This window comes from Schistocerca cancellata, chromosome 1, assembly GCF_023864275.1.
Source record: "Schistocerca cancellata isolate TAMUIC-IGC-003103 chromosome 1, iqSchCanc2.1, whole genome shotgun sequence".
In the NCBI taxonomy this organism is placed as follows: Eukaryota; Metazoa; Arthropoda; class Insecta; order Orthoptera; family Acrididae; genus Schistocerca; species Schistocerca cancellata.
The window spans coordinates 36,862,279-36,883,038 of record NC_064626.1 but is presented as its reverse complement, the minus strand read 5'-3'; the positions used below and the strand labels follow the sequence as shown (position 1 = coordinate 36,883,038).

Genomic DNA, 20,760 nt, shown 5'->3' with positions numbered 1-20,760 from the left:
GCCTTCTCATTGCCTTTTTCTCCTTGCCTTCTCATTGCCTTCTCATTGCCTTTTTCTCCTTGCCTTCTCATTGCCTTTTTCTCCTTGCCTTCTCATTGCCTTCTTCTCCTTGCCTTCTCTGGTCTCCGCCTCGGCGTTTGAGACAGTCTGTCCTCTTTCTCCCTCTCTCTCTTCTTTTTCCTCTTCTTCCTTCCTCCCTGTGCGTGTCTGAAGGCCGACCCACGCGTTCGCACGCGTAGCCGGTGACGGGGTAACGCGTAAGTCCCCGCCCTGGGTAGACATGTAAGGCACGCGCGTACCCCCTGGTAAAGGCCAGGCCCGGGGAGGGGTGATTGCCTGAGCTGATACCTTCTGACCATGCCGATTGGTCCCTCCGTCTGTTTCTCGGGAGGTGTGACCTGAGGTGTAAACATTCACCTAAGGCGGGAGTGCCCTCTGAGAGGGTCCCCACAAGGAAGGAGCGCGCCATCGGAGACGCTGGCAATCATGGGGGATTCCTCCGCAATGGATTCTACTCCATCGCTTTCGACTTCGACCCAAAAACGGAAACGTGACCAGCCAACAGTGACAAAAGTACTACCGCCTGCCCCACAGTTCCTCGTAGTTTCTCGCACTGAGGACGGAAAGGATTTTTCCTCTGTCAACCCTTTTGTTATTCAGAAGGGCGTTGATGCCATAGCCGGATCTGTCAAATCTTGTACCAGGTTGCGTAACGGCACCTTATTACTAGAAACTGAGAATGCCTTTCAGGCACAAAAACTGCTTCGGGCCACCCTCCTGTACACGTTCCCTGTCCGGGTGGAGGCCCACCGAACTTTGAATTCGTCTCGTGGTGTAGTGTATACTAGCTCCCTCGACGGATTGACTGACGAGGAGCTTCAATCTTTCCTCGCTGAGCAGGGCGTGACGGCTGTCCATCGGGTCATGAAAAAGGTCAACAACGACCTTGTACCGACCCGGACACTCTTCTTGACCTTCGATAGTGTTAAGCTGCCATCGCGCATCAAGGCGGGCTACGAGGTTATTTCTGTTCGCCCCTATGTCCCGACACCTACGCGCTGCTACCAGTGTCAGCGTTTCAATCACACTCGACAGTCTTGTTCCAATGCGGCTAAATGTGTCACTTGTGGCAGGGATGCCCATGAGGGTGACTGTCCACCTCCGTCTCCTCATTGTGTGAACTGTCAGGGTGACCATGCCGCATCCTCCCGCGACTGTCCTGTCTATAAGGACGAACGTTGCATCCAAGAAATTCGTGTCAAAGAGAAAGTGTCAACCTCGGCTGCTCGCAAGCTATTGGCTAGTAGGAAGCCCACGCTGCTCCCAGCGGGGAAATATAGTACTGTCCTCGCCTCTCCTCGGACTACCCGGGAGGTCGCAACCCAGACATGCGATCTGACCTTCAGCACCACGGTCGTCCGTTCGGCCAGTGCTAAGATGGCGCGGTCGACGTCTCCTCTTCCTCCCATCACACCACAGACACCAGCCACTTCCTCAGCTTCTGCTAAGTCGAAGACACCGAAGTCAGATGCACGGTCCTTCAAGAAGGAACCATCCCGTGCAGACTTCCTCCGTCCCTCGACCTCCCAGCCTTCGACCGATACTTCCACCAAACGTCCTTCCAAAAAGGCGCATAGGAAGCACAGTTCTCCTTCCCCGCCACGGCGCATCTCTTCTCCTGCGCCACCCAGCGGTTGCCGCCCCAGGCCGTCATCCGTTTCGCCTGGCCGCACCGCCGGTAGCCGTACATCTGGCCGTTCACCGGCGGAGGAAGCTCCCCCTCCCGGCCATCCTCCCGAGATGGCCGATGACCCTATAGACCCCATGGACGATGACTGTCCGCCTACTGATAGCGGCGGCAGTGCTCGCTCGAAGCCAGGCCCTAAGCGGCCTTCGAGGTGACCCCTTCTCTCATCTTCCTTTTCTTACGATGGCACTTATTCACTGGAATATTCGCAGCATTCGCTCCAACCGAGAGGACTTGAAGTTGCTGCTCCGCTTGCATCGTCCGCTCGTCGTAGCCCTCCAGGAAACGAAGCTACGCCCATGCGATCACATTGCCTTGGCACACTACACCTCTGTGCGTTTTGACCTACCCCCTATGGTAGGTATCCCAGCTCATGGAGGGGTTATGTTGCTGGTCCGGGATGATATTTACTACGATCCCATCACGTTGCACACCGGCCTGCAGGCAGTTGCCATCCGCATTACTCTCCCCACTTTTACGTTTTCCTTTTGTACCGTTTACACTCCATCGTCATCCGCCGTTACCAGGGCAGACATGATGCAACTTATTGCTCAGCTACCTGCACCGTTTTTGTTAACTGGAGACTTCAATGCCCACCATCCCCTTTGGGGTTCTCCAGCCTCCTGCCCGAGGGGCTCCTTGTTAGCAGACCTTTTCAACCAGCTCAATCTTGTCTGCCTTAATACTGGCGCCCCTACTTTTCTTTCGGACACATCTCATACCTATTCCCATTTAGACCTCTCTATATGTACTCCCCAACTTGCACGCCGGTTTGAGTGGTATGCACTTGCTGATACATATTCGAGCGACCACTTCCCGTGTGTTATCCATCTCCTGCAGCATACTCCCTCTCCGTGCTCCTCTAGTTGGACCATCTCCAAGGCAGACTGGGGGCTCTTTTCTTCCAGGGCGAACTTTCAGGATCAAACCTTCACAAGCTGCGATCGTCAGGTCGCACACCTCACGGAAGTCATTCTCGCTGCTGCTGAATATTCCATCCCTCACCCTACTTCTTCTCCACGTCGTGTACCGGTCCCCTGGTGGACTGCAGCATGTAGAGACGCTTTACGTGCTCGTCGACGTGCTTTACGCACCTTTAAACGCCACCCTACAGTGGCGAATTGTATTAATTATAAACGATTACGTTCTCAGTGTCGTCGTATTATTAACGAAAGCAAGAAAGCCAGCTGGGCTGCTTTCACAAGCACCTTCAACAGTTTTACTCCTTCTTCTGTTGTCTGGGGTAGCCTGCGCCGGCTATCTGGCACTAAGGTCCACTCCCCAGTTTCTGGCTTGAAGGTCGCGAATGAAGTCCTTGTGGCCCCTGAGGCTGTCTCCAATGCCTTCGGCCGCTTTTTCGCCGAGGTTTCGAGCTCCGCTCATTACCACCCTGCCTTCCTCCCCCGCAAACAGGCAGAGGAGGCTAGGCCACCTGACTTTTGCTCCTCGAATTGTGAAAGTTATAATGCCCCATTCACCATGCGGGAACTCGAAACCGCACTTGGCCGATCACGGTCCTCCGCTCCAGGGCCTGATTCTATTCATATTCAGATGCTGAAGAACCTTTCTCCTGCGGGTAAAGGTTTTCTTCTTCGTACATACAATCGCATCTGGATTGAGGGACATGTTCCCGCATGCTGGCGCGAGTCTATTGTTGTCCCGATTCCTAAGCCGGGGAAGGACAAGCACTTGCCTTCCAGTTATCGACCTATCTCACTTACCAGCTGTGTCTGTAAAGTGATGGAGCGAATGGTTAACTCTCGATTGGTTTGGCTGCTTGAGTCTCGACGCCTACTTACCAATGTCCAATGTGGATTTCGTAGGCGCCACTCTGCTGTTGACCATCTGGTTACCTTGTCGACCTTCATTATGAATAACTTCTTGCGGAAGCGCCCGACCGCGGCTGTGTTCTTTGATTTGGAGAAGGCTTACGACACCTGTTGGAGGGCGGGCATTCTCCGCAACATGCATACATGGGGCCTTCGCGGTCGCCTCCCTCTTTTTATTCGTTCCTTTTTAATGGATCGACAGTTCAGGGTACGTGTGGGTTCTGTCCTGTCCGACACCTTTCGCCAGGAGAATGGGGTGCCACAGGGCTCAGTTTTGAGCGTCGCTCTGTTCGCCATCGCGATCAATCCAATAATGGATTGCCTCCCAGCTGATGTATCAGGCTCCCTTTTTGTGGACGATTTTACCATCTATTGCAGCGCGCAGCGTACACGTGTCCTGGAGCGCTGTCTTCAGCGTTCTCTTGACCGTCTTTACTCCTGGAGTGTCGCCAATGGCTTCCGTTTTTCTGCCGAGAAGACGGTCTGTATTAACTTCTGGCGCTACAAAGAGTTTCTCCCACCGTCCTTACGACTTGGTCCCGTTGCTCTCCCAATCGTGGAGACAACCAAATTTTTAGGCCTTACCTTTGACAGGAAACTTAGCTGGTCTCCACATGTGTCATATTTGGCCGCCCGATGTACCCGTTCTTTAAATGTCCTCCGTGTTCTCAGTGGTATGTCGTGGGGAGCGGATCGAACCGTCCTACTTCGTCTATATCGGTCGATCGTCCGCTCCAAGCTGGATTATGGGAGCTTTGTATACTCCTCTGCACGGCCATCCATCTTACGCCGCCTCAACTCCATACAACATCGGGGTTTACGACTTGCGATCGGAGCATTTTATACCAGTCCCGTAGAGAGTCTTCATGCTGACGCTGGCGAATTGCCGCTCACTTACCGGCGCGATATACTGCTTTGTCGGTATGCCTGTCGGCTACTGTCAATGCCCGACCATCCGTCTTATCGTTCCTTTTTTGACGACTCTCTCGACCGTCAATACGGGTTGTATGTCTCTGCCCTGCTACCCCCTGGAGTTCGCTTTCGTCGCCTCCTTCAACACCTTCATTTTTCACTCCCTGCAACCTTTCGAGTGGGCGAGAGCCACACGCCACCTTGGCTCCAGGCTCAGGTCCGCGTTCACCTTGACCTCAGCTCGCTCCCAAAAGAGGTCACCCCCAGTTCGGTCTACCACTCCCGTTTTTTGGAACTTCGTTCGAAGTTAATCACCATGACTTTCATTTATACAGATGGCTCTAAGACCAATGACGGGGTTGGGTGTTCCTTTATAGTCGGGGCACAAAGTTTCCAATACCGGCTCCATGACCATTGTTCGGTCTTCACAGCTGAGCTCTTTGCCCTCTACCAGGCTGTTCTTTACATCTGCCGCCACCGACATTCTGCTTATGTCATCTGCTCAGATTCCCTGAGCGCCATCCAGAGCCTCAGTGATCCGTACCCGGTTCACCCTTTCGTACACCGGATCCAACGCTCTCTTCAGCGGCTGGTGGACGTCGGTCCGCCGGTTAGCTTTATGTGGGTTCCCGGCCATGTCGGTATCCCTGGGAACGAAGCTGCAGATGCCGCGGCCAAGGCTGCGGTCCTCCAGCCTCGGACAGCTTCTTGTTGTGTCCCTTCGTCCGATCTTAGCAGGGTCATTTGTCGGCGCGTTGTGTCGCTGTGGCATGCCGATTGGGCTGCACTTACCGACAACAAGCTTCGGGCCTTAAAACCTCTTCCCGTGGCTTGGACGTCATCCTCACGCCCTTCTCGGCGGGAGGAGGTCGTTTTAGCAAGGTTAAGGATTGGACACTGCCGGTTCAGCCATCGCCATCTGCTGACGGCTGCGCCGGCGCCGTTCTGCCCATGTGGGCACTTGCTGACGGTTAGACACATTTTAATGTCCTGTCCCGATCTTAACCAACTGCGCCTCGATCTTAACCTGCCTATTACTTTCGATGCCGTTTTAGCGGATGACCCACGAGCAGCTGCTCGTGTTCTTTGTTTTATCAATTTGACACACCTTGCTAAGGACATTTGATGAAGTTTTTTAATCCTATGCCTGTCAGTCTGTCTTTTATTGTGTTTTTCCTTTTAGTTGTTGTTGTCAACTTGTGGCTCGCGGTGCATTTTTAGAGTAGTCAGGGCGCTAATGACCATTGAAGTTGTGCGCCCTAAAACCACACAAAAAAAAAAAACTCTATCCACCACCGTGGATTACGTTTAGTGTCTGGAGCTTTTTACACTAGCCCTGTGGAAAGCCTTTATGCTGAGACTGCTGAACCTCCGCTGTCCAATCGGCGAGCAGTCCTTCTGAGTCGTTATGCTAGCCATCTGTCTTCCATGCCTACTAATCCAGCCCATGACCTTTTTTTCGACGCCTCCTTCGATGTAGGGTATGCAGGCCGCTCCTCTTCCCTACTACCCCCGGGAGTCCGCTTCCGTCAACTGCTCCATTCTCTTTCCTTCCGCTTTCCTAAAACCTTCTGGACAACTTGGGGTACAGCACCGCCTTGGCTCCGTCCCCGGATCTGCCTGCTCCGTGACCTTTGTCAATTTCCCAAGGATGGTACCCCTACACTTGTTTATCGTCGGGCATTTGCTGCTCTATGTGCAGCAATGACGGAGGCCACATTTATTTACACCGACGGCTCGAAAACATCGTTAGGTGTAGGGAGTGCTTATATTGTTGGCGACACCCCAAATCAATTTCGGCTTCCCGACCAGTGTTCGGTTTATACTGCAGAGCTTTACGCTGTTCTCCAGGCTGTCCACTACATCCGCCGCCATCAGCGGATACAGTACGTAATCTGCTCAGATTCTCTCAGCTCTCTCCTCAGTCTCCAAGCTCTATACCCTGTGCACCCTCTGGTCCACCGGATTCAGGACTGTCTGCGCTTGCTCCACCTGAGGGGCGTTTCGGTGGCGTTCCTCTGGCTCCCGGGACACGCTGGTATCTGTGGGAATGAGGCGGCTGATATAGCGGCCAAGGCCGCAGTCTCTCCTCTTCGGCCAGCTATTCGGTCGCTTCCCTTCACCGATCTACGGAGCGGTTTATGTCGCCAAGTTGCTCATTTATGGCATGCGCATTGGTCGGCACTTCCCTGTAATAAATTGCGGGAAGTGAAAGCCCTTCCTTGCGCTTGGACCTCTTCCTCCCGAACGCGTCGTCGGGAGGAGGTAATTTTAGCTAGACTCCGGATAGGGCACTGTCGTTTTAGCCATCGACATCTTTTAAGCGGCGATCCTCCCCCACTTTGTCCCCACTGCTCTCAGCTGTGGACGGTAAGACACCTTTTAATTGAATGCCCCTATTTTAATCCGTTACGCTCCCGTCTACAGCTATCGCCTGATCTGTCGTCGATTTTAGCAGATGACACGCGCTCCGCCGACCGCGTTTTCCAGTTTATTAGTGACAGTGAAATGGCGTCAGTCATTTGAACCTTTTTTTGGGGACAATCACCCCCTTTCTGTAGTGGATTTTTAAGCATTCTTCTATTTTTAGTTTCTCAAATTTTCTGACTTTGTTCCCATTGCTGCTGGTTTTAAAATTCGGTTTTTTACTGTCTTAAGTCACGGGCTGGGCGCTAATGACCTTAGCAGTTTTGCGCCCCAAAAAACCACAAAAAAAAAATCATTCTGTACAAACCTTCAAATTCTGCTTTCCCTGATGTGTGTCATCCCTAAAATATGTGGAAGGCTACCCGAGGTAAATGATAAATGAGCTTTTGTGCAAAGTTTGTAATATTGATCAAACTGACATTTCCTTAGTGCAAGAAACTGTTACCATTTTCAGTAAATAATAAAGGTGTATCATTCTTAGCAGCCGATGAGGCTGTTGCAATGTAGTGAGCATTCCATTAAATTTACTGGTAATCGGTTTGAAGTCCAGTTCAGGGTTGGTCGTTAACTTTAGTTCTGCCTGCACATCCCGCAGCTTCTGATTAACTGAATATCGAGCTTCTGTGCTGGTGTCCCATTCTAGCTGCTGTATCGAGCTCGGAGGGATGTGGTTACTGCACAAAGTTGTTGGGCATTGTGATGTGTAACTTTGATATTCGTGGTCTGTTACGGGGTCTTTGAAAGTACAGTGACGTAGCTGGAAAGCGATTACCCTGCGAATTTTAGGGTTAAAGATTTTTAAACCCAGTCATTCGTCAGGTCACTTTTGTCCTATAGCTTATGGACACATTTTGAAAATATGTAAGCCAAATTTCTTCCAATTTCTATTCGTCCTAGAGGCAATTAGGCCTAATTGTTATGTGGTATAAAAGATTTAACATTATTTTGCGTGACTGTAGGTGTCTGACTAGGCACAATTATTTTAAATATGGAATGTCAGTTACTCTCAGTAGATAAATGATCTCATGTTTTACAGTAGTCAGTTTGTATGCTTTTGACACTTGCTGGATGAGAACAGGAAAATTTTCTCAAAGTAAAATAAACGCAAAAAGAAATTAAGTAGGATGATCTTCAAAATCAGACCCAGCCAGGTGTGGGACGAGTTCACACTAGAGAAGCGAAACTCGGAGATTAAAACGTGGGACAATGTATCAGAAACATGTCGCACACGCCAACGACCGCTTCGCGAAAGAACAGGCCTTCAGCAACTGTCGAGGTGACAGAACGCCGTCCGGCAGAACGCAGCGGCCGCTGCCCAGGGGAGGCGCGGCCAGGCCGCACTGCACGTCCAGAGCTCAGCTGCGGCGGTCCACGGCCCTGCAGGAACACCACTCCGGCCCTCGTTACACAGTGCCAACTTGGGCCGAAGACAGTCCAGACTTCGTAGTATAGTAGGGAAGACACATCTGCTGCTAACCGCTGTGCGTTCCTATCTGCCCACAGCTCGGAGACACACCTCGCTACTCCGCGAAAACGGCAAGCAGACGTCGCTTTTTTGTTTATTTCGCTGTGGTGTTTGATCAGTGTCCTGACTGGGTTGCCGCAGCCCGCCACGATTTCATCTAGAGTAGCACTTGCAACCCACGTCCTCTATTATTTGCTGGATGTATTCCTTTCTGTCTTCCTCTACAGTTTTCGACCTCTACAGCTTCCTATAATACCACTAGTACCATGGAAGTCATTCCCTCTTACCAGATGTCCTGTCATCCTGTCCCTTCTCCTTATCAATGTTTTCCACATATTCCTTTCCTCTCCGACTCTGCACAGAACCTCATTCCTTACCTTGTCAGTCAACCTAATTTTCAACATTCGTCTGTAGTTCATCTCAAATGCTTCGATTCTCTTCTGTTCCGGTTTCCCCCAGTCCATGTTTCACTACCATACAATGCTGTACTCGAGACGTACATTCTCAGAAATTTCTTCTTCAAATTAACGCCGATATTTGATACTAGTAGACTTCTCTTGGCCATGAACGCCCTTTTTGCCAGTGCTAGTCTGCTTTTGATGTCCTCCTTGCCCAGTCCGTCAGTCGTTACTGTGCTGCCTACGTTGCATAATTCCTTAACTTCAGCTACTTCGTGACCATCGATCCTCATATTAAGTTTCTCACTGTTCTCATTTCTATTACTTGTGATTACCTTCGTCTTTCTTAGATTTACTCTCAATCCAAACTCCTCTCGTAGAAGCACAGCAGTCACACCTGAATAAGATGCGTTGGTCTGCACAATGAAAGATTTCTGGAAAGCACACTGTATGAAATGGGGTTAGCCAAAGCGGTCTTCACAGCATCATAGGCAGACAGTTGCGATACTCCGCACCTGTCTTACGTAGGTCATTCAAGGGAATGGCTAATTGAGCAAAATGGGGCACGAACTTCCTTAAGAAAAATTGAGCATGCCTATAAAACCGAGCAATTATCTTCTTGTTCTGAGAAGCAGAAAACACAAATATCTAGACTGTCCCTGATCGAATTTGAACCTTTCAGCTGCCTTATGTGGTAGACTTGCTTTAGACAGCTTAATTATGAGGCCCTCAGCACGTAAACGAAGTAAGACCTACTCCAGATATTGGTGTTCGAAGAGAGCGCTGCCCGCATCTCGTGGTCGTGCGGTAGCGTTCTCGCTTCCCACGCCCGGGTTCCCGGGTTCGATTCCCGGCGGGGTCAGGGATTTTCTCTGCCTCGTGATGGCTGGGTGTTGTGTGCTGTCCTTAGGTTAGTTAGGTTTAAGTAGTTATAAGTTCTAGGGGACTTATGACCACAGCAGTTGAGTCCCATAGTGCTCAGAGCCATTTTGAAGAGAGCGCTGTAGACACCATCGTCCAGATAATCGTAAAGAGACTTAATTTCAGATCTCGCGAGATATTATCCAATAATCGGGAAACGACGGCTCCACCTGTGTGCAGTCCCGATAGAACTCTGTTAAACCTTTACAGTGGGAAGAATCTGATAAAATGCCTGGTTCAGACTGAAGACCGTAAAAATCTTTGTCTTCGTAAACCTGGTGATACAATGCCGTAAGTCGGTAACGGAACAGGTTGCAAAATAACCTTCACATTCAATTGCATATAAAAAACGAGCAGGCGGTACCCAGACAACGCTTTCAGGACTAGAAACATTGACGAGGACGAGGCAGGAAGAGATGCAGATGGCCTAATTACTCATTCCTCAAACACTTCGTCCACTATCTGTCATAAGGCCTGCCTTGCACAGTGAAAGCAGATACGGGGATTGCCTAACTGGAACATAATTGGTCAGCCGTTTCTTGTAAAGGATGCTATTGGTGACGGACGATTTATTGACCAAGAAGTCGGGGAACTGAGTGAGAACTTCAAACAGGCCCTCAGACTCCCCTCTGGATAAATGGCTCACGCCGAACCTCCCCACATCTACATTCTTAAATCCAGTCACAACTTGACATGAACATGATCTGAATTTGTCAGTACAAAACCTAAAGAAAAATGCTTTATCAGCTTCATCTATAAGCCCGCTCGCTGGATCCAAACGCAGCCAATAACAAACTGCCTGAAAGATATCTAGTTACTAATAGTTTAACTAGCAACGAAAAATCTTGTGCAAACAAATCACTTTACAGTAACCCATCAGGGATATCACCTGTCCGTTGACAGCACGATGTCCTTGTAAAGTGAGCTCTAAGCAGAACACGTGCGTGAAAGATTACGATACGACCGGTAGTTGTAATCTCACACTCCCACACATCACCATTAGCTTCCATTCTTTGTACAATTTTGGAAAACAGTGAGATTACAGAAGAGCAATTTTTTACGTACCTTGATTATCTCGTTGTAGTAGATAGCTGTCCTGCCTAAAACTACTTTCTTGCAGCTGAAAATTTCGATTTCTTAGGTTCGTGAAAAGAAAATAACTGAACAGTTTCCTTTTGCTATGAACATCCTTTTATTTTATACCATTCTTCTAAATCACACACTCCCATGTTAAACCAATAAATACACTGTCGCTTAAAAGTTCAATAAAATACATGAGTTTCCATCAGACATGCCCACCACTCCTTACATACTCTGCAGTACCCCCAATATCCCAAAGACTTCATAAAGTAAGAGTTGGCAAAACAAAAGAAGAATCACCACTAAAATTTCATTTCATAAATTAATCCAGACATCAATAATTAGTGTCAGATTGTGCAATAAATGCGAATTTTAAGTATGCAACAAATTTTGTAATTTCAAATAATTTCCAAAAAGAGCCATTTTAACTGTTACTACCAATCGTGACACAATCTTTTTTATACATGTTACCCTGACATACAACATATACAAAATAAAATGAATTCTTGTAATGAGACAGCTGATACAGTTTTAACCTATGAGAAATTTGAGATTATACATGGTATCGGTTATGTCTATAAATAAAAGTAATGTCTCAGGAGGAAGAATATTCATTATTTAGTGCAACGATGAGATATTACTGCCGGATTCCAGTAAGTTGCAGACTACACAAACAACCAAAGTACTTAAATAACGTGTGGCAACTCGTCCAAGGTTAGCATATCCAATCCCTGCACCAAGGTACATATAGGATGGAAGAGCTTAGCAAAAGGTCATCAAAGTCATTTACTACAGCCCCGGTAATTAGTACGTTGCTGTACATACCACCTTGATTTTCTACGCTAGTCGAAAAACGTATGGAAGAGATTGCAGAAAGCTTCCTTACCATCATTCACCATATGTAGACATAGTTACTGGGTAGCTGTAGGTAGTGCCTTGATTTTCTACCCTAGGCGAAAAACTTAAAGAACCCACCGGAGCTTCGTTACCAACATTTTGGAAGCCCTTCTTTCCACACAGACGTAGACAGCAGACAGCCTGCATCCCGGATTTGAAACGATCATAATAGTTGTACCAACCCCACAGTCGCAGCAGTTGCAAACGTTGTTTCGGGAGCAGGAAAACCGTCGCAACATCGTGAGGGTTTCGATGAAAGGCCACTCTAGGATACCTGGAATTCAATAAGTAGACGGCCGTGCAAAGCAAGTACCGAGGCATGCAGCTAATGGAGCTACTATATATATGATTAGCTCCCTCTCAAAGATATGATACCCATGCTCACGAATCGATTGTCTTTGGACTGGTAAGAGGAATGGTCACAGACATCGAAAATCAAAAGCGATCACACGTTAGTTCAGCCAACAGTTCAGTGTGTTCCAGGGTATCACAACTACAGTATGGCTGAAAATTAAACATTGAAAGTTCAACAAACACTTGCATCGACTCGAGAAGTGTCATCCAACCACTCACTTCTACGATGTCCTCTGGGCATGTATCACATCAACCTCCTTAGACGTAATGTTCGGGCTCTTTGTCATGTGTTCCCAGTCAGCCTCCGAAGTCCGTTAACATCGAACGCTGTAGCAACATACAACCTGCCGTACGAATTAGATAACAGTGCCAGCATCAGAAAATAGCTCCCAGTTGCTAATTATTGCTTAATGTACTGAGAATGCCAGAAGACCAAAGCTCTATTGACTGTATCTGCTACTCTGCAGGATATGGAATGCTCAGTCTCAAAATTCATGTCGCTGTGTACGTTCTGTGTGTACTTGCCTGTGTACTGGTGTATCAATGCGTGTGGCTGTAATAACACTTTAGTTCTTGTTAACTGTTCTGCTGTTCTGCTCTGTGTAGACAGAACTTATAGACTTGTACAAACATTTGTCTTTCGAAGCTTTTGAAACAATTGTCAGAACATACAAAAAACATTTCATTGTTAGTCATTATTGTGGACTGACTGGCAATATCCCAAATTTGTGCCAATGGCGAGTTATTTCTTCTGTTAGCGCAAGAACTTTTATAGCATACTAGCACTGTGTGTCTTGTGTTCGATTTTCGTCCTGTTCACTCGTTTTCGTGTACTGATCGTAAATCTTGTTTTATGTCGAATCCGATACTTGTCAATCCTGTGTTACATCGTACCAGGACACGAATTCAAATGCCTTCCATGAACTGTCGAAACCAACTGTAATAACATTTCCTGTGTTTGGTTGGCTGTATGTGCACGTTCCGAAAGCCAAGAAATTAAAAAAATATAGTTGCGCCTCTTATAGTTTCTGCTGTATTCGTACACTTGCCGCAGGGACATGCAAGGATCAGGCACTGTGCTATCATTCTGCAATGCACTTTCACAGCCCTAACACTTCCACTAGTCTGCTGGTCATTCCTGAACGATGGATAGCTCCCGCCAAATGCCAAATCCAACGTTTACGAATTTTATTGGACTTTAAAGGATTTCATTTGTCAGCTTCGTACATCACCTTTACAAAAGATCTTGGGGCAAATTTATGGTGTAATGCAGGTATAAGGGTGGCACACAATGCGAGAGTAGCCTGATTACAGTGTGCCTGGAAACCCAAGAGCGACCACCTGAGTCTCACCTATCAATCTCTATCCAGTTGTCAGACGCACCCACTAATGGCTGATAAACATTCCTTTAAATGAAGACTGTATTTTTCTGAAAAGTCACTGAGAACATCTTTCGGATTAAAGACGAAACGAGTGTGGAACACGAATATTGTACTTCAGGAACAGAAAAGGAGTTTCAAATTTAGACACTTGAATACATCAAAGAAGCAGCTGGTACGAGGACTGGCGGTACCAGTACTAAGACATGACTGTACCAGTTTACAACTGGGTTACTGATCATGCATCGGGGCTTGGCTACAAACGATTCATACAGAAGTTTGACACACTTCCGGTCAACGATAAATTATGACTCTACGTACGAAACTCTTGCAACAATTGTGGGCACACTGTCGTGAAATATGCGCCATGCAAACGTCCTTTGAATACCAAACGCTGCACAGGAATTATCCTGATACGACGTAACAAGACACACACGTCCGCAACGTCGTGCCCATTCGCATCGAGGTATCCACCAAGGTCCTGCATGAATACCGAAGGGAGAGAGTGAGTGGCGAGCAATGAATCGACATCCCACAGCCATACCACTTCGCCGGGGTGCGGACTGGCCGATCGCCGTGACCTTTGGAATCCGCCACGTCCTGGATTAGGGGGTGCGTGTGAACTTAGCCAAATTAGACACCGCACTGTTTGAGCCTAGTAGTTAGGATTCATTGGTAGAAAATAGTTTTTATGGATAATTTTGAAAGACCTGCAGCGATTTCCAGTTAAGGCCAGCCCAGTGCAAATGGCACGCCCACTGGAATTAGCTCAGTGGACACGGCCAAGAGAAGTTTGTATTTTGTTGGCACACTTTTAACGCTGCAGGACGTTGCTTGGTAGAGTAGTTAGCATAGTAGGTTGAATAGTAGGCTTGAACATAGAGTAGCTAGCTTTCCATCCTGTAGTTAATATTTAGTAGATAAAAGAATAGTAAATGCTGCTTGGTAATCAGTACATTGTATGTAATTAGGACCCAATTATGAGCATACGGCACTGGTGGCTGGGAGAGCCTTCGCGGGGCGGTTCGGCCGCCGCAAGTTCTTTAACGCAACTACGGCGACTTGCGAGTGAATGAGGATGAAATTATGATGACAAACACACAACACCCAATCATCTCGAGGCAGAGAAAATCCCTGACCCCGCTGAGAATCGAACCCGAGACCTTGTGCGCGGAAGCGAGAACGCTACCGCAAGACCACGAACCGCGGACAGGACCCACTAATCTTTTTGTTGAATAAAGATGGTATTATTTTGTTTGAAAGGATGTGTGTAGGTGGCTTGTGGCATTTCTTTGCTTAAAACAGCTTGAATACGTGCATAAAAATCACTTGTAGGTGCAGCTCCATGTGATTTTGCAACAGAAATTTAAATGACAGTTGGTAGTTTTTTCTTAATGTAGGCCGACGAAGAATAAGCGACCAAGTTTTTACGGGTTCAAAGACTAGGAACGTTTCGTGTAAGTTACCACCTAAATAGTACCGAATGACGATATTTTTTCAATTTTCGAAAACCCTTTTGACTCTTCAAACATCAGAACAAAATACTGGGCTTCTTTCTCTTCATGTGAGGCATTCTGGCATATTGCTAAGATTCTATGAATTTTATTTGGTGTACCCTGAGGTGTTTATTTTTCCCCTTTTAGGTTCACGTTTTTCCTAAGATGCTTCCTTCAAAGTTCCAATGAAAGGAAAAAAAATTGATGTGCACTATCTTTCTACTCATTATGAACTCTTCGAACATGTCCCTTGAGAGCTGTGTATCGAAGTAAATCGGCAGTCGCTTCCATTCCTCCTCCGTTTTCTTGAACGTCTAGAACATACCTTCGATCTAGTAGAGCAGTAACCGTTACATTCACTCCTACCTATTACTTGCAAGTTATAGAACACGAGAACTAAAACTGCAAACCTTGTGCTTAAAGTAACAGGATGTACACACATTGTAATGTACCAGTATAGTTCTGCTGTTCATTACAACGGAATCAGGATGGATGCAATTCATGGACTTCAAACACAGTGAGTTCAGTAGATGACAAAAATGCATAGCACTGTTTACGGGATTACCGAAAGGTTGCGATCCCACCTGTCTGCTTTGACCCATGATATGAAAATACAGGCAATGTGGGTTTCAAGCATAAAGAATGTCCCTCATAGTGCCACTCATTGCATCCGCGAACAAACTTAACTAACATGCGTAGTAATGAGTACTAAAAGCTCAAATTAACGGGCCAACCACGATAAGTAGAAATTCTCGGTGGGAACAAAAGACTGTAAGAAAATAACTTTCCAGACTAATATTAATCCAAAAATCTAGCACACGAAATTCTACACAGTAAGCACAATCCAAATACGCAAAACAAAAACCAGTGGCATTGTAACTTCGCTTGACCTGTATTGCTCGAACGAAACCCTCGATACCAGATACCCACACACATTTCCGAAAACTAATAGCGCATATTTCGCTTGGTCATTATGGCAAAAAAAAAAGAATGCCTATAGTGACAAAAACACTGAAATCATAAAAACCCGTTTCGTAAACCTTCACTTACCATATCTAACAGGAAGGCCACAGTAAAACAAACTAAAACTCTCCAGACACAGTACAAAAATATGACCAACAACGGTAAACAGATGTCGACGACACCTACCAACCACTATCTAACAATGGCCAAATACCAACAAGAAAACACTCTAAATTAATAGAAAGAATCGTCCGTTATTGGTCGAAATAGTTACTGGAAACATAACACACAAACTTCTTCTCCCACTGCAGGAAGCAATGACCTGCTCGTAAACTTATCACAGACAAGGAATTCTATTTGCATTCCCTGTCCTCTTCCTGAAAATTCTGAAAACGTATTATGTGACGTTTGGTGGGTTTCCAAACTTTCATTCTCACACTCTTCACTTGGATCTTTTTGAGTTGGATGGATACGAAATCTGAAGTCAGATGACGGAAGAAAAACCTCTAATGCAAAAATAAACAGCACAGCCACGGCTGACGAAAAAAAAAACCATCTATCGAGTCGAAACAGGCAAAATAATGTAAGATATCTGGTGTTTACTGTAAAAAATATTTGCAATGAGCAAGCTATTATACAAGTTGTATTAGATAAAACTTTTAATGAGTGAAAGATATCTAAATATCGGCCATTTTAATTTTACATGAATAACATGTTTACAAGAAAATAAACTAAAAAAGGAACACTGTCATTTACTCAAAACATAACATCCCTGCAAAATACAATTTACAAGAAATATCAGAGTTCACTTACCATGGCTGTTAACTTGATGCAAAAGTCGTCCCCTCCCGCAAACACCAAAAACTCGTCCCCTCTCGCGCGCAAACAGCAAAAGCTCTCCTCCTCTCGCGCGCAAACAGCAAAAGCTCTCCTCCTCTCGCGCGCAAACAGCAAAAGCTCTCCTCCTCTCGCGCGCGTACAGCAAAAGCTCTCCTCCTCTCGCGCGCGTACAGCAAAAGCTCTCCTCCTCTCGCGCGCGTACAGCAAAAGCTCTCCTCCTCTCGCGCGCGTACAGCAAAAGCTCTCCTCCTCTCGCGCGCGTACAGCAAAAGCTCTCCTCCTCTCGCGCGCGTACAGCAAAAGCTCTCCTCCTCTCGCGCGCGTACAGCAAAAGCTCTCCTCCTCTCGCGCGCGTACAGCAAAAGCTCTCCTCCTCTCGCGCGCGTACAGCAAAAGCTCTCCTCCTCTCGCGCGCGTACAGCAAAAGCTCTCCTCCTCTCGCGCGCGTACAGCAAAAGCTCTCCTCCTCTCGCGCGCGTACAGCAAAAGCTCTCCTCCTCTCGCGCGCGTACAGCAAAAGCTCTCCTCCTCTCGCGCGCGTACAGCAAAAGCTCTCCTCCTCTCGCGCGCGTACAGCAAAAGCTCTCCTCCTCTCGCGCGCGTACAGCAAAAGCTCTCCTCCTCTCGCGCGCGTACAGCAAAAGCTCTCCTCCTCTCGCGCGCGTACAGCAAAAGCTCTCCTCCTCTCGCGCGCGTACAGCAAAAGCTCTCCTCCTCTCGCGCGCGTACAGCAAAAGCTCTCCTCCTCTCGCGCGCGTACAGCAAAAGCTCTCCTCCTCTCGCGCGCGTACAGCAAAAGCTCTCCTCCTCTCGCGCGCGTACAGCAAAAGCTCTCCTCCTCTCGCGCGCGTACAGCAAAAGCTCTCCTCCTCTCGCGCGCGTACAGCAAAAGCTCTCCTCCTCTCGCGCGCGTACAGCAAAAGCTCTCCTCCTCTCGCGCGCGTACAGCAAAAGCTCTCCTCCTCTCGCGCGCGTACAGCAAAAGCTCTCCTCCTCTCGCGCGCGTACAGCAAAAGCTCTCCTCCTCTCGCGCGCGTACAGCAAAAGCTCTCCTCCTCTCGCGCGCGTACAGCAAAAGCTCTCCTCCTCTCGCGCGCGTACAGCAAAAGCTCTCCTCCTCTCGCGCGCGTACAGCAAAAGCTCTCCTCCTCTCGCGCGCGTACAGCAAAAGCTCTCCTCCTCTCGCGCGCGTACAGCAAAAGCTCTCCTCCTCTCGCGCGCGTACAGCAAAAGCTCTCCTCCTCTCGCGCGCGTACAGCAAAAGCTCTCCTCCTCTCGCGCGCGTACAGCAAAAGCTCTCCTCCTCTCGCGCGCGTACAGCAAAAGCTCTCCTCCTCTCGCGCGCGTACAGCAAAAGCTCTCCTCCTCTCGCGCGCGTACAGCAAAAGCTCTCCTCCTCTCGCGCGCGTACAGCAAAAGCTCTCCTCCTCTCGCGCGCGTACAGCAAAAGCTCTCCTCCTCTCGCGCGCGTACAGCAAAAGCTCTCCTCCTCTCGCGCGCGTACAGCAAAAGCTCTCCTCCTCTCGCGCGCGTACAGCAAAAGCTCTCCTCCTCTCGCGCGCGTACAGCAAAAGCTCTCCTCCTCTCGCGCGCGTACAGCAAAAGCTCTCCTCCTCTCGCGCGCGTACAGCAAAAGCTCTCCTCCTCTCGCGCGCGTACAGCAAAAGCTCTCCTCCTCTCGCGCGCGTACAGCAAAAGCTCTCCTCCTCTCGCGCGCGTACAGCAAAAGCTCTCCTCCTCTCGCGCGCGTACAGCAAAAGCTCTCCTCCTCTCGCGCGCGTACAGCAAAAGCTCTCCTCCTCTCGCGCGCGTACAGCAAAAGCTCTCCTCCTCTCGCGCGCGTACAGCAAAAGCTCTCCTCCTCTCGCGCGCGTACAGCAAAAGCTCTCCTCCTCTCGCGCGCGTACAGCAAAAGCTCTCCTCCTCTCGCGCGCGTACAGCAAAAGCTCTCCTCCTCTCGCGCGCGTACAGCAAAAGCTCTCCTCCTCTCGCGCGCGTACAGCAAAAGCTCTCCTCCTCTCGCGCGCGTACAGCAAAAGCTCTCCTCCTCTCGCGCGCGTACAGCAAAAGCTCTCCTCCTCTCGCGCGCGTACAGCAAAAGCTCTCCTCCTCTCGCGCGCGTACAGCAAAAGCTCTCCTCCTCTCGCGCGCGTACAGCAAAAGCTCTCCTCCTCTCGCGCGCGTACAGCAAAAGCTCTCCTCCTCTCGCGCGCGTACAGCAAAAGCTCTCCTCCTCTCGCGCGCGTACAGCAAAAGCTCTCCTCCTCTCGCGCGCGTACAGCAAAAGCTCTCCTCCTCTCGCGCGCGTACAGCAAAAGCTCTCCTCCTCTCGCGCGCGTACAGCAAAAGCTCTCCTCCTCTCGCGCGCGTACAGCAAAAGCTCTCCTCCTCTCGCGCGCGTACAGCAAAAGCTCTCCTCCTCTCGCGCGCGTACAGCAAAAGCTCTCCTCCTCTCGCGCGCGTACAGCAAAAGCTCTCCTCCTCTCGCGCGCGTACAGCAAAAGCTCTCCTCCTCTCGCGCGCGTACAGCAAAAGCTCTCCTCCTCTCGCGCGCGTACAGCAAAAGCTCTCCTCCTCTCGCGCGCGTACAGCAAAAGCTCTCCTCCTCTCGCGCGCGTACAGCAAAAGCTCTCCTCCTCTCGCGCGCGTACAGCAAAAGCTCTCCTCCTCTCGCGCGCGTACAGCAAAAGCTCTCCTCCTCTCGCGCGCGTACAGCAAAAGCTCTCCTCCTCTCGCGCGCGTACAGCAAAAGCTCTCCTCCTCTCGCGCGCGTACAGCAAAAGCTCTCCTCCTCTCGCGCGCGTACAGCAAAAGCTCTCCTCCTCTCGCGCGCGTACAGCAAAAGCTCTCCTCCTCTCGCGCGCGTACAGCAAAAGCTCTCCTCCTCTCGCGCGCGTACAGCAAAAGCTCTCCTCCTCTCGCGCGCGTACAGCAAAAGCTCTCCTCCTCTCGCGCGCGTACAGCAAAAGCTCTCCTCCTCTCGCGCGCGTACAGCAAAAGCTCTCCTCCTCTCGCGCGCGTACAGCAAAAGCTCTCCTCCTCTCGCGCGCGTACAGCAAAAGCTCTCCTCCTCTCGCGCGCGTACAGCAAAAGCTCTCCTCCTCTCGCGCGCGTACAGCAAAAGCTCTCCTCCTCTCGCGCGCAAACAGCAACAAAACTCAAAACAGCAGCAGCAACAAAACTCAAAACAGCAGCAGCAACAAAACTCAAAACAGCAGCAGCAACAAAACTCAAAACAGCAGCAGCAACAAAACTCAAAACAGCAGCAGCAACAAAACTCAAAACAGCAGCAGCAACAAAACTCAAAACAGCAGCAGCAACAAAACTCAAAACAGCAGCAGCAACAAAACTCAAAACAGCAGCAGCAACAAAACTCAAAACAGCAGCAGCAACAAAACTCAAAACAGCAGCAGCAACAAAACTCAAAACAGCAGCAGCAACAAAACTCAAAACAGCAGCAGCAACAAAACTCAAAACAGCAGCAGCAACAAAACTCCTCTCACCAACAAAACAACGCCGTAATATTTCGATCTGTACTTCTCTAATCAAGTAAGACGAATAACCCTCAGCTGTTCGTGTCATCCGTTGCAGCCGTCAGGCAGGTCATGGGACTCGATAGCAGCGCCTCTCGAGGCACCCCACCAACCGACCGTCTGACAAATTGGCTGTGTGTCGGTGTTTTGACTGACCGACCGACGAACTTTCACTGTCGGGATGTGGGGCGCGTCCGACCAGTCGACAACCGACCCAAGAAATTGCCGTGTGTAGCGCGATCGTGCCAACCGCAAGAGTATAACTCCTGTTTTGACACAGCTCTACGAATTAAATACTGTTTTAATATACATTTCGACGTCCGAGGCGGACGAAACTTTAAGGACAAAGTTTTCAGAGAAATTCAAAGACTGCATATGTTTTCGCGACACATCGTGCGAGGAGTATAACAATAGAGATAGAAGGGATGACACTTATTTCATTTCTTAACGAATCAATAATGGTTTCACTACGTGCAACACGAGATTAAGTCTGTCGATCTTTATTTCTGTTTTTAGATT

General features: G+C 48.8%; 1 protein-coding gene across 1 annotated transcript in view; it reads left to right on the top strand.

The window, feature by feature from the left end:
* Nucleotides 1–20,253, top strand: part of LOC126088476 (putative cyclin-dependent serine/threonine-protein kinase DDB_G0272797/DDB_G0274007) — a 130,401-nt gene extending 110,148 nt beyond the window's left edge. The window contains exon 2 of the mRNA XM_049906621.1: nucleotides 19,796–20,253. Within this exon, the coding sequence (XP_049762578.1) occupies nucleotides 19,796–20,253 (458 nt within the window). The remainder of the gene's footprint in view (nucleotides 1–19,795) is intronic.
* Nucleotides 20,254–20,760: the final 507 nt, after the last annotated feature.